Raw genomic sequence first — 13,838 nt, forward strand, 5'->3', positions numbered from 1 at the left:
CCTTCTCCAGGAGATCTTCCCAGCCCAGGGGTTGAACCCAGGTCTCCTGCATAGTAGGCAGACACTTTACAATCTGAGCCATCAGGGAAGTCCAGACAATAGTAAACCACACCAATAAATAGCAATAACCTCAGATATGCACATGACACCACCCTTATGGCAGAAAGTGAAGAGGAACTAAAGAGCCTCTTCATGAAAGTGAAAGAGGAGAGTGAAAAAGCTGGCTTAAAACTCAACATTCAAAAAATGAAGATCAAGACATCCGGTTCCATCACTTCATGGCAAATAGATGGGGAAATAATGGAAATAGTGACGGACTTTATTTTCTTGGGCTCCAAAATCATTGCAGATGGTAAATGTAGCCATGAAATTAAAAGACTATTGCTCCTTGGGAGAAAGCTATGACAAACCCAGACAGCATATTAAAAAGCAGAGATGTTACTTTGCTGACAAAGGTCCATCTAGTCAAAGCTAGGGTTTTTCCAGTAGTCATGTATGGATGTGAAAGTTGGAGCATAAAGAAAGCTGAGTGCTGAAGAACTGATATTTTTGAGCTGTGGTGTTGGAGAAGACTCTTGAGAGTCCCTTGGACTACAAGGAGATCCAAACCAGTCAATCCTAAAGGAAATCAGTCCTAAATATTCATTGGAAGGACTGATGATGAAGTTGAAACTCCAATACTTTGGCCACCTGATGCAGAGAATTGACTTATTAGAAAAGACCCTGATGCTGAGAAAGACAGAAGGCAGGAGGAGAAGGGAGCAGCAGAGGATGAGATGGTTGAATGGCATCACCAGTTCGATGGACATGAGTTTTGAACAAGTTCCAGGAGCTGGTGATGGACAGGGAAGCCTGGCATGCTGCAGTCCATGGAGTTGCAAAGAGTCAGACACAACTGAGCGACTGAACTGAACCAAACTGAATGTCAAGTAGTAGTTATTGTCTTTTCACAGTTAGGACAAGAAGTTGGAAGGCAACAAAGGAAGAATAACTTATAGCAGAGGTCTTAAAAGTGGAAATCAATGATGAAATTAACCCCAGTATTCAATACCTCTATTGAGTGGTGTAGAAGTGAAGAGTGAACAAGAGGGTGGTCTAATGGGAGAACTCCTCCCTTGCCCTTTAAACAAAGGCACTTCACTTTTATCTGTTTTTCATATTGGAATTGCTGAAGATTTTAATGGGAAAAATGGTTCTTTATTGCCTTATATTAGGTATCTATACCACTGTTTAAACTGTTCTCAAAAACTTCAGTTGTAAAAAGAAATAAAAGTATGTAAAATGAGGATGTGGCTTCTATTAGGGAGACCATTCAGATAGGAGAATGTGAAATATCTACATAAGAAAAAGTAACTCCTGATTTCACTATTAATGAGATAACAAATGATCACTTCACAGATGATACTGTTTTACTATTAAATTTAGGTTTAAACAGTCTAGGATATGCCAGTGCATAAATGATTTTCCTGCTCTATATTTGGAATTTTAAGGATCTCTCAGCTTTATAAGACTCTTTTCTCTCTTAAATTGCAATGAGTTTAGTATAGTGCTTAATATGCATGGTTATTAAATGCTCTCACTGATTAAACAAAATACCTTCTAGAAACATTTTATTTTGTAAAATCCCAAATAAAAATACTGTGACTTAAGAAATGAACCAATTTTCTCACAAACCTGTTAATGCTCTTAAAGATATAGGCCAAGAAGACCCCATTAAGGCTCTATCTATTCTTTCTTTTGATTTGATGCCAAGAAGACAGACTGGCAAGATAAGGCCAGTAGAGTTCCCTAAATTGAATTGTCAAGCGGTCAAATTCTACTCCAAAATACCCCTAGATTTGAAAACTCAATCATAAGCAAGTAAACACTTATTTCTACAACTACTACATCTGCTTTGGAATAAACTATGTCAGTTTTACATTCTTATCAGGAATATAATCTATGTGAATTGTGCAAATTAATATCTTATCAGAACACATCTTGCTTTCAACTATTTTCAAATCAAGAAATTAAAAACAGTTCATACTTTATCTTCTATGTCTACTAGTGCTTTATAATTACCAAATTCTATGGGGACATTCACCGTCGAAGTAATAGGACATCCACATTTTTAGGGCCATATAAAAGTTATTCTTTCACGTTAGAGTTGCACAATGCAACTGAAAGAAACTGCAACTCCCTGGGTGAACACATACAAGCTGTGTACAGAGAAACTCCCGACAATTGATCTCATACTTTCAAGATATCAAAATGGGGCAGCAGCCCATTCATCATGAAGTCCCATTTCATTCTTAAAGCATCAGTATAATATCACAATTTTTACTTTTATCAGTAGAGTAAGCCTAAAAAAATTTATAGTCTCAGAACTTTGGAGTAAGTAGAGCAACAGTTATGATCAAAATCCCATAAACAGCTTCCAATCTGCGTGCAATCCGACTTACGGAACCAGAGTTGATGTACACAAACACTCTTCCTTCTTCCCTGATGGTGCTCTGCATGGGAGCTCCCACGAGTAGGTCTGAGAAGCCATCTGCGTTGAGGTCCACGGCACAGATAGATGCTCCAAAATAAGACCCAAGCTGCTCCAAGGCAAACCAGATCCAGTCATTGAGAAAAAAGCAAGAGTTACTCACCAAAGCCCTCAGTGATACCAAAGTTAGAGACATATTACCTTTTTACCTTTCATTTCATGTAAGATATTTAGTTCTTTTGCATCAATGCTGAATATGTATGCCTGCAATGGGAAAAAGAAGTAGGAAAGATTAGAGGATTCTCACATTAAAAATGTTTCTTGCAAAACGTTAATTTTCATAACTTGTAATTGCTCAAATATATTTTAAAAAGATTTTTTCCAGAGTGATTCAAAAGGTTTAGGGAACCAAGCTCTCAGGAACAATCCTACTGTTCCTTCAGAGAGAACACAGAAACTGTTGTTGGTCTCAATTTTCAAAGTAAGGTTCATGTAATAATGTAACAAAAACTAGAATGAGAAGTAACATTTTGTTCTTTCTAGTCTTACCACAACTGTACCAGGAATGTAGCTGCCTCAATTTCTCTTCAGCTATAAACTTGTTAACCATAAATGTATTTCTTGGAATCTTGAGAAAATTCTATCTCAGAAACAGTTACTCATAAGAAACAGCCTCGTTTAACTTGTGTAATCTTCCTGAAAGCTTTTCTGCTCAATTTTATCTAAAAGCCACATGACCTTTACCAATCTTACCACTAAATGTACAGTGCTCATCATTTCCAGATTCACTGCTGAGAAATTTTGCAGTTCGTCCTTTAACATCTTATTCTCTTATGCAATCTATTTGAACCATTTTGAAGGAATAAATTTTAAAAATGTAATTCTTACTTTACCAATCTGTTCATGTTGAGGGGCTCCTCCAACTACCTCAGTACTGTGCGGACTCCGAAAATGACCGGCTCCAACTGAGTATCCTTCAAGAAAATGGATGGAGGTGTGAGAATTGTCATTTGGAATGAGTGAAATTCATTGTCATAAATCCACTTACAGAATTAATCATAAATCCATTCAGAATTAAATTTTAAGACTGAACTCAAAATGACTACACTAAATAGAGTCAGACACAACTTAGCAACTAAACTGCCACCAATATGGCTTGTATTTTTAAACCTTAGAAACTGAAGCTAGCTCTTTTAAACGTGGTTTGTTAGTTTCTGCAGTGTCAGGCAGGACATGCTAGTTTCTAAGATTACAACAGAAACTTTAGTGTAATTTAAGGTTACAACAGAAACTTTAGTGTAAAATATAATATTTTGAACTTCATGTAAAAAAAATCTTCCTAAACTTCAACTTTTCTTGCCCTGAAAACTTTCTGTTATGATAAAATTGTATAACTACAGAAAAGGTAAAATATTCTTATTTCATTATGGGATAAAAGACATAAACTGTTACATTTTTTATAATACTTCAGCATATCCTTCACCCTTCAACAAGTAAATGCTGAATTGTAAATGAACTTCCTCTGTTTTAAAATAAGTTCTTTCTGCTTGAAGAGGGGGAAAATCTTGCTTTTTCTTATTATAATTATTTCTGAGTATAGGCTGTTTACATTTAAAGCAGGTTTAAACAAATCTGTATATCGTAAGAAGCCATGGGAAAAGCATTCCTTTTACGACGACAAGGGAATTAATGCCAGAAAAAGATCTTAACTTTCTATAAAAATAAGGACTATAGATCATCCTACTGCTGACTTATTAAAGAATAATAAGACGAAGGGTAAAAATAGTTATGCTCTGGGGAATATTCTAAGAGCTTCTGAGGCCAAGGTCAATGAGCTGTTTTTGGACCCATACTCTTCACAGTGCTACCCATCTGTCCACAAAGCTCTTCTCAGTTCCACTGACTTTCAACTGGCCCTTAAGGAAACTATATTTACTCACTCACATGATTAAATGAGTTATTCATGTAGAATATTGACAAAAGCCCCCAGGAGATGACAGGCATTCAATAGATGCTATGTTTATAATAACAAGGTGACTGCATAAAAATATAAGCTTACAAGTGATTTACTGCAAGAGAATAAATTAAACCAGGAGTTCTAACCTAAGAATTATATATGGATGATAATAGTTACACATGTAAAATATTTAGTCAACTAAAGTTTCATAGACTATAGCCTTAAAGAGGCAGTTTCTGAAATGGCTTTTTAGTTACTACTGGCCATTTTGATCTTTTGAAGATATAATTTCCCTTATTTATAATTACGAGTATCTGTAAGGTAGAGCTAATTCAAGTTTGTTGATTTTTACAGTACCTAAATAACTTCCAAATTTTACTTGGTTGTGTTTGTCTAAGAAAGCCTTGTATTTATTTGTAGTCATATTGTACACAAAAAGAGAGCCAGTCCAATAGAATGATCCTGGAGCTCCCATCACAATTAAATCCTGTAAGAAAAAGAAAATTTATCATCATTTAAAAGTTTAATCGCACCACCCGAAACCTCCTCCAGATACACATGTTAAACAGTGACAAAAATAATTTTCATAAATTTCTGAAATATAAGCATTTAATGAGTTTAAAATCATGCCCCCAAAAGCCAGAGAAGCTAGTTAGTGAATTTTCACCTAAAATGAGAATTTCAGAGAAGAAATGCTGAAACTCTCACTTCACACTCATTGCTGGACTTTACAGTCAAAGGCAGAATCATTGAACACTAGAGTAAGCTGTGGGGGAAAATGCAATGTGGTTTCTATTAAAGGAAATCATATCTGGGTAATTCATTAGCGCTCATTACAGAGATAATCATGTGCTGCCAAAGAGTAAAAAATGGACTTAATTTATTTCAATTTGCAAAAAGTCAATGACTAAGTTCCTTAATAATGTTAGCTTGGAAAAATATAACTCAAAAGGAACTGGGACATATTTGATGATAAACGTAAGAATTTAGAAAAAGGAAACAGAGGAAAGATTGGAATGAGTAGACATATTTGTCTGGTGAAATATGAAAACTTTCAGCAATTAAATCTATTTGATATTTCTAAATTTCCTCAACGATCCAAACTTTGAAAAAAGATGTCAACTTAAACATAAGGTAAGGAAGAAAGCATTATTTTTCCACACTAGGCAATATTTATGGAAATTATTAACCTAAAGTTTGATATAGCCTGGCTACATAGATTTAGAAAGCATTCATAACTTCATAAGGGGTTACTCAGAGAAAGTGGGAGGTTTAGGAGTTGAGTACAACTGTATATGTGGTAGTGTTAGAAAGAAAATAATAGTTTGGGAACATATCTTATTTAAGAGGATATTATTAAGTTCTTAAATCTCCCAATTCTCATACTTCTAATGAAAAATGTTAACTTATATGCTCTGCCCCAATTAGTAACTAAAAATAACATACTTAGATATTTTCAGTGCTTAAATTAAGAAATGATATGGCTATATTTTGATTTCTGTTAAATTCTTAATGAAAGTAACTTTCTTTAGTATAGACTTTTAATTGGTCTTGAGTGACACAGCCATCTAAATATTTCTATTTTATCAATACATATGCTGAATATCAAGTGGTAAAAATTAAGTTGTAATATATTCATATTTAAGAGATATATTATCTGAGTATTACTCAATCTTTATTTCAAAGCATAATATCAGTCTTCTGAGTCTAATTCTTCTAAGAAGAATTAAAATTCTATATGTAAACATCTATAGCACCTATTTTTAGACTATTACCTCTGTGTAAAAACTAGATATTCCAGCTTGACATGATGCAAAATTCTCTCCAAATTGTTTCACATAATCTAAAATAAAGTAGAAAAATAATTAAAATTTCATTTTAAAATAAAGACAAAATCTGCATAATTTTGTTTATTTATAAATCCTTATAAGTATGCCTTTTAAAATCTCTTTTACAATAGTATTATTTTAAAAATTAGTAAGTAGTAAAATTTAAGGTCACAAATCTCTTCCATGTTGATCTTCAAAATATCCCTATGAAATAGCAATAGAGGTATCTATGCAGTCTCTTTTTCAGGGGAAGAATAGGCAACATACAAAAAGTTGTCAGGTGAGCATCTAAGACAAGAGATAGGATTTATGGCTTCCAGTCCAGGTTTCCATTTAAAATAGGCTTCCTAGATTTTGCCCAGCTGAAAATCACATAGTCAAGATCTGCGTGGAGATGGAGGGTCTCTTCTTACAAACCCCCCACGAATGTGTGCTTTGTGAAACTTACTATGGGCACAAAGCTTGCTTTTCCTGAAGAACTGACATAAGTAAACCTCTGTGAAGACAGAGGACCACATCTTTGTTTCCGTCTTGCTAACCAGAAATGTTGAATAAATTGGTAAGTCATTCATAATTACCACTCCTTGTCATGCTTTTTAATTCCTTTTTCTGTTTTCCCTGCTCCTATATATTTTTTAAGTTTAATTTTTAGTTGTCTTAGGTTTCTGCCTCCATGTCTTTTTTTTTTTTTTTTTTCCTCCATAGGATGTGGCTAAGTGTGTGTATGTGTATGTGTGTGTGTGTGTGTATATATATATATATATATATATAGGACTTCCCTGGTGGCTCAGACAGTAAAGTGTCTGTCTACAATGCGGGAGACCTGGGTTTGATCCCTGGGTTGGGATGATTCCTTGGAGAAGGAAATGGCAATCCACTCCAGTACTATTGCCTGGAAAATCCCATGGACAGAGGACCCTGGTAGGCTACAGTCCATGGGGTTGCAAAGAGTCGGACACGACTGAGCAACTTCACATTCATTCATTCATATATATATATATTTGTAGGAGTGCACATTGTCATCCATGGACATTATCAACCCTTTCATAAAGTTACCCAGAAAACACATGAAAAAATGTACTGGACCAAAATCTATACCGAAGGAGGCACCAGCATTTAATGAAGGAACCAGCCAGTGCAGGACAAGAATTGCAGCACCTGAAGCATTCAAGTGCATCATCTCACATGATTGGAATAGTCAGAAGTGGTTGCTGGGTCAGTTAAAAGCACCAGACATGGGGCCAGCTACATGGGGATGGATGTTGCAGTTGAAGAGTATCTCTAGCTTGCATCTCTATTAGACTGTCAAAACAATCTAATAGAGATGCAAGCTAAAGATTTTTTCAGCCTATACAGCTAATTCCTATCATCACACTTTTGTGCACTTGATTTTGAAGGAAACTGAGATCAGCAAGGGGAAAGGCCTCATCTGGACTGGAGATTATGACTCAGGCTGGCCAGTCTGCATTATAGAGAGACTGAAGACCTCAAATGATCATGAGGGCCTCCACAGTCAATCCGAGAGAAATGTCCCAACTGTAAAATATTTGAAAATGTTAACCATAAACTATTATGAAAAATGGGACAATAGCTAGAGTAAGTTTTACTGCAACTAAGAAATTAAAATCCACCTTTTATCTTCTTGGCATTCAAAGACAAATTAGGAACACAGATGATATGACCTTTGCTATGATGTCAAATTCCAGGCATGAAAGAGGCCAGTATTAATAGAATCCATGTAATTTGGCTACATGCTCCAGGTTTTGTCAAGTAATAGAAATTGCCTTTGGGCACTGAGGTAATCATTTTGGTTAAAAAAAACTGGAAACTGGCATTCACATATATTCTTTCTAAAGACACATATTCAGAATTTTAGTTCTGTTACAGGTATCATTTCTTCAGTGTTCTGTTGACATTCAACTCCAACTGCTTGTCTCAGTTGATGTCCTGGCTCTGTATGCATTAATGCTACCTATGACCTAAAATTTTTATGGGAAAGACCTTTCAAACTTACATTAACAATTCCTTGCAGTTTCAAAGAAAATAAGTGAATTCAAGGGGGAAAAAAAAAAAAGACACAGTAGAAAAGATCTGCCCACATTTATATTTTAAATTTTTCTGAATCCTGTTGGAAGTTAAAGATAAAGCAAGAAACAATTTTCTTCCTCCTAATCAGATTTTTCAATCTATTTCATAATTTTACTGAATTGAGAATATATTTAATGCTAAAATGGAAAATTATCAACTAGATGCTAGAACTATTCAAACGAATAGTTTGCAGTATTCCTAGCTCCCAAAAACCACAGTTGTTCAGTCGCTCAGTTGTGTCTGACTCTTTGTGACCCCATGGACTGTAGCACACCAGGCTTCCCTGTCATTTACTATCTCACAATTCATTTTTGAAAATTGAAACTGCAATTGGATTAGCAAAAAAAGAAAAAAGAAAATAATAATATGAGACATTAAAGAGAACATAGCTGTTTTCAAAGATCCTCCCACCGCTAACCAAGTATCCAAATTTGAAAAAAACAAATTTAAAGGCATTCACATATTTATCTTGATCCAGTTAATATCAAAACCATGCCTTACCTTGATAGCATGGAGCTATTCTTTTACTCAGTTCTGTTCGTAAATCAGAAGGCATTCCATAGCAAACACCCGTGGGGAGCTTAGACTCAGTCCTTATGTAAAATATATTTTTCCATCTATGCCCACAAGTCTGAATAAAACATAAAAGTAGACCAAACGATGTGAAAGTCACACCCAGGGTATCTGGTTTCACAATGTGATCAGGGAACTATCCCAACAACCTACCACAATGGAGCCGTTTTCTCCAGGCTGTCTGGAAAGCGTGACCCCCAGCCATTGATTATCTCTTTCTTCCAAGCAAGTCTTTCCACAAGGATCTCCAAAAGGGCTACCTACAGTGTTGGAAAATAATTTTATCAGCAGTTATCTTGAAAACAATGTTATTCTGCAAGAACAGAGAAAATAAGCATGCATGCTCATCCCCAGTGGTTTTTCTCCAGCTTCTGTGGAATACCGTCTTTCCCTGCTTCCCTGTCATCACATATTTGGTGCACACTGTGGGGGTAACCATGAGTTACTCTGTGCTAACATAATTGCTCTCTCACTGTGATTTTTGTTTGTAGAAAAGACCTCTGATTGGCAATACCAGGAAGAGACAGCTTTCATATAGGAGATAGCTAACCAGCGTGACTAAGAGTGGGGAAACCAGTTTAAACCAACATGGGCTGTGCAAGTTTAACTGCATTATGCAATGCTTGGCAAAGAATGTACACCTTTGTCTTGATCATTTATCTAGCAATGCCAGCAACATTACCAGAGCGCTTTCTAAAACATTTCATGTGCTGAGACACTAAGAATAGAAGGGCTACAATAAGGTCCTCAACATTTAAGTCACAGTTTGTTGAAGCTGGAAGATGATGACCGTGGGAAGCGGCTGTATGCAATTAACATACTAACAATGCCTACCATTTTAAACAAACTGCCCTATGGTTTACAGTTAGTGGAACTGTGATGTTTCCTAAAAAGAAAAAAGACTTTGAAAAACTGGATTATCTTAGTATAGAAAAAACTTCAGAAGGCACTTTGACAAAGACATGAATAGCCAGAAAGCCAAAAATATTACACATAAGCAATACTTCTAAAACGTACAAAAAAAAGTGATATTCCCAGTGACTCTTTCCTTATTCTGTTAAAATCACTTCTTTGCTTTATGGCTGGGATCCTATATTAACTGTGATTTCAAGTAAGTGGTTTTGGGGGAGAATAAGATGCAGCATATTAAGATTCCTTTTGCTGCCTATTTCCACACACTTCAAATGCATTGTGACAGGTCCACTGCACTTGAACTTACTTCTAAAGGCAGATAAATACATTTGCATCAATTTGACTGCATACAGACATGGAACTTGACTTTTTAAACTTAATTTTAGTGCCAAATTTCATTCATTGATAGGTACCATACTCTAAATCATTAGGCACCTACCACCTTAACCCTTAAATAAAGCATCCTGGGCAAACTCAGAATACTTACACAGATAATGTAGTATTGGAAAGGGAAATTATTTGCAGTAAGTCTGGGTAAGAGAGAATTTAAGAAGTGTGGAAAGATATTTGTGTACACATTGTATACATTTGTTCATTCTCTACCATGAAGTTCAGGACAAACCAACCCTCCGACATAGCTAACCTGAAGAAAGTTTCTTAGCCCCTTCTCTGGAGAGTGATTTCATAGGTCCAAGGGAGGCCCTGACTACCCAGGTGTTTTTCATGATCTGGAACACCGTTCCTGTGCTATGTGGATCGTCTTTTTTTGGCCGAGTTTCTTGCAGAATAGTAATGTCAACTCCTGCCTCCTGGTAGTGCCTGCAAGAGCGTGAGACGGAGGAAGACGACTAAGGACAGGTCTAGAAAGACAAGGCTGGGCTTCATTAGCAATGGCTACTTGGAACGGGCTTCCCAGGTGTCTCAGTAACAGAGTCTCCCAGCCAATGCAGGAGACATGGGTTCAACCCCTGGGTCGGGAAGATCTCCTGGAGGAGGAAATGGAAACCCACTCCAGTATTCTTGGCTGGGAAATTCCCTGGTCAGAAGAGCCTGGTGGGCTATAGTCCATAGGGTTGCAAAAGTGTCAGACATGACTTAGCAACTAAACAAAAACTTGAAATGGAAAGGAGATATTGCAGCAGCCTAAACCTTGATCAAGGATGGAAGCATCAGGTTTCTCTATTCAAGTTAATAAAGAAAAGAAGGGACGAGGGGGAGGGAAGGAGAGAAAGACAATTATATTGTAGCATTGAGGGGGTCAAGTCTAACAAAGAAAGTGGTTACTTTGGCTATATTATGCCCATATAATTGAAAGAAAGTGAAAGAATAACAAACAAGAAATTTTAATTTTCATTATGATACAAAGGTTTGACTTTTTACTAAAACTTCTATTTTTTTTTAATTAATGTCAAAAATAGATGATAAATGGTGGATTCATCTACCCAAAGTTGTGGTGGCAAGAACACACAGAAGAACTGTACAAAAAAAGTTCCTAATGACCTGGATAACCATGATGGTGTGAAAACTCACCTAGAGCCAGACATTCTAGAGTGTGAAGTCAAGCGGGCCTTAGGAAGCATTACTACAAACAAAGCTAGTGGAGGGGATGGAATTCCAGCTGAGCTCTTTCAAATTCTGAAACATGACACTGTTGAAGTGCTGCACTTACGCCAGCAAATTTAGAAAACTCAGCAGTGGCCACAGGACTGGAAAAAGTCTGTTTTCACCCCAATCCCAAAAAAGGGCAATACCAAAGAAAGCTCAAACTGCCACACAATTGTGCTCATTTCACATGCTAGCAAGGAAATGCCCAAAATTCTTCAAATTAGACTTCAACAGTACATGAACCAAGAACTTCCAGATGTACCAGCTGGATTTAGAAAAGTCAGAGGAACCAGAGATCAAATTGCCAACATCTCTTGGATCAAAGAAAAAGCAATAGAATTCCAGAAACACATCTCCATCTATTTCATTGACTACAACGAAAGCTTTGACTGTGTGGATCACAACAAACAGTGGAAGATTCTTAAAGAGATGGAAATACCAGACCACCTTATCTGCCTCATGAGAATCCTGTATGCAGGTCAAGAAGCAACAGTTAGAACTCAACATGGAAAAATGGACTGGTTCCAAATTGGGAAAGGAGTATGCCAAGACTATATATTGTCACCCTGCTTATTTAACTTACGTGCAGAGTACAACATGCAAAATTCTGGGCTGTATGAAGCCCAAAGTGAACTCAAGATTTCTGGGAGAAATATCAATAACTTCAGATATGCAGATGACACCCTAATGGCAGAAAGCAAAGAGGAAATAAAGAGCCTCTTGATGAAGTTGAAAGAGGAGAGTGAAAAAGCTGGGTTAAAACTTAACATTCAAAAAACTAAGATCATAGCATCCAGTCCCATCACTTAATGGCAAACAGATGGGGAAAAAATGGAAACAGTGACAGACTTTATTTTTTGGGCTCCAAAATCACTGCAGATGGTAAATGCAGTCATGAAGTTAAAAGACGCTTGCTCCTTGGAAGAAAAGCTATGACCAACCTAGACAGCATATTAAAAAGCAGAGACATTACTTTGCCAACAAAGTTCCATACAGTCAAAGCTATGGTTTTTCCAGTAGTCATGTATGGATGTGAGAGTTGAACTATAAAGAAAGCTGAGCGCCAAAGAATTGATGCTTTTGAACTGTGGTGTTGGAGAAGATTCTTAAGAGTCCCTAGGACTGCACGGAGATCCAACCAGTCCATTCTGAAGGAGATCAGTCCTGGATATTCACTGGAAGGACTGATGCTGAAGCTGAAACTCCAATACCTTGTCCACCTGATGGGAAGAACTGATTCATTTGAAAAGACCCTGATGCTGGGAAAGATTGAAGGCGGGAGGAGAAGGGAATGACAGAGGATGAGATGGTTGGATGGCATCATTGACTCCATGGACATGAGTTTGAGCAAGCTCCAGGAGTTGGTGATGGACAGGGAAGCCTGGCATGCTGCAGTCCATGGGGTCGAAAGGTTCAGTTCAGTCCAGTCACTCAGTCGTGTCCAACTCTTTGTAACCCCATGAAATGCAGCACTCCAGGCCTCCCGGTCCATCACCAACTCCCGGAGTTTATCCAAACTCATCTCCATGGAGTCGGTGATGCCATCAAACCATCTCATCCTCTGTCATCCCCTTCTCCTCCCGCCCTCAATCTTTCCCAGCATCAGGGTCTTTCCAAATGGGTCAGCTCTTCACATCAGGTGGCCAAAGTATTGGAGTTTGAGTTTCAACATCAGTCCTTCCAATGAACACTCAGGACTGATCTCCTTTAGGATGGACTGGTTGGATCTCCTTGCACTCCAAGGGACTCTCAAGAGTCTTCTCCAACACCACAGTTCAAAAGCATCAATTCTTCGGCACTCAGCTTTCTTTATTATCCAATTCTCACATCCATACATGACTACTGGAAAAACCATAACCTTGATTAGATGGACCTTTGTTGACGAAGTAATGTCTCTGCTTTTTAATATGTTGTCTAGGTTGGTCATAACTTTCCTTCCAAGGAGTAAGCGTCTTTTAATTTCATGGCTGCAATCACCATGTGCAGTGATTTTGGAGCCCCCAAAAATAAAGTCAGCCACTGTTTCCACTGTTTATCCATCTATTTGCCATGAAGTGATGGGACCAGATGCCATGATCTTAGTTTTCTGAATGTTGAGCTTTAAGCCAACTTTTTCACTCTCCTCCTTCACTTTCATCAAGAGGTTCTTTAGTTGTTCTTCGCTTTCTGCCATAAAGGTGGTGTCATCTGCATATCTGAAGTTATTGATATTTCTCCCAGCAATCTTGATTCCAGCTTGTGCTTCATCTAGCCCAGCGTTTCTCATGATGTTCTCTGCATATAAGTTAAATAAGCAGGGTGACAATATACAGCCTTGACATACTCCTTTTCCTATTTGGAACCAGTCTGTTGTTCCACATCCAGTTCTAACTGTTGCTTCCTGACCTGCATACAGGTTTCTCAA

At 37.2% G+C, this 13,838-nt stretch overlaps 1 protein-coding gene across 19 annotated transcripts in view; it reads right to left on the minus strand.

The window, feature by feature from the left end:
* ITGA4 (integrin subunit alpha 4) overlaps positions 1 to 13,838 on the minus strand; it is a 90,090-nt gene that overhangs the window by 57,389 nt on the left and 18,863 nt on the right. For 14 of the 19 annotated variants that reach the window (XM_025273893.3, XM_006071950.4, XM_044932787.2 and 11 more), the window contains 7 exons: positions 9,071 to 9,177; positions 8,846 to 8,975; positions 6,203 to 6,270; positions 4,785 to 4,914; positions 3,359 to 3,444; positions 2,672 to 2,734; positions 2,442 to 2,579 (listed from right to left, as the gene is read on the minus strand). In XM_025273893.3, coding sequence (XP_025129678.3) covers positions 2,442 to 2,579; positions 2,672 to 2,734; positions 3,359 to 3,444; positions 4,785 to 4,914; positions 6,203 to 6,270; positions 8,846 to 8,975; positions 9,071 to 9,177 — 722 coding nt within the window. The remainder of the gene's footprint in view (positions 1 to 2,441; positions 2,580 to 2,671; positions 2,735 to 3,358; positions 3,445 to 4,784; positions 4,915 to 6,202; positions 6,271 to 8,845; positions 8,976 to 9,070; positions 9,178 to 13,838) is intronic. The other 5 variants (XR_003106114.3, XR_003106121.3, XR_006546800.2 and 2 more) reach the window with 2 other exon arrangements.

This window comes from Bubalus bubalis, chromosome 2 (assembly GCF_019923935.1).
Source record: "Bubalus bubalis isolate 160015118507 breed Murrah chromosome 2, NDDB_SH_1, whole genome shotgun sequence".
In the NCBI taxonomy this organism is placed as follows: Eukaryota; Metazoa; Chordata; class Mammalia; order Artiodactyla; family Bovidae; genus Bubalus; species Bubalus bubalis.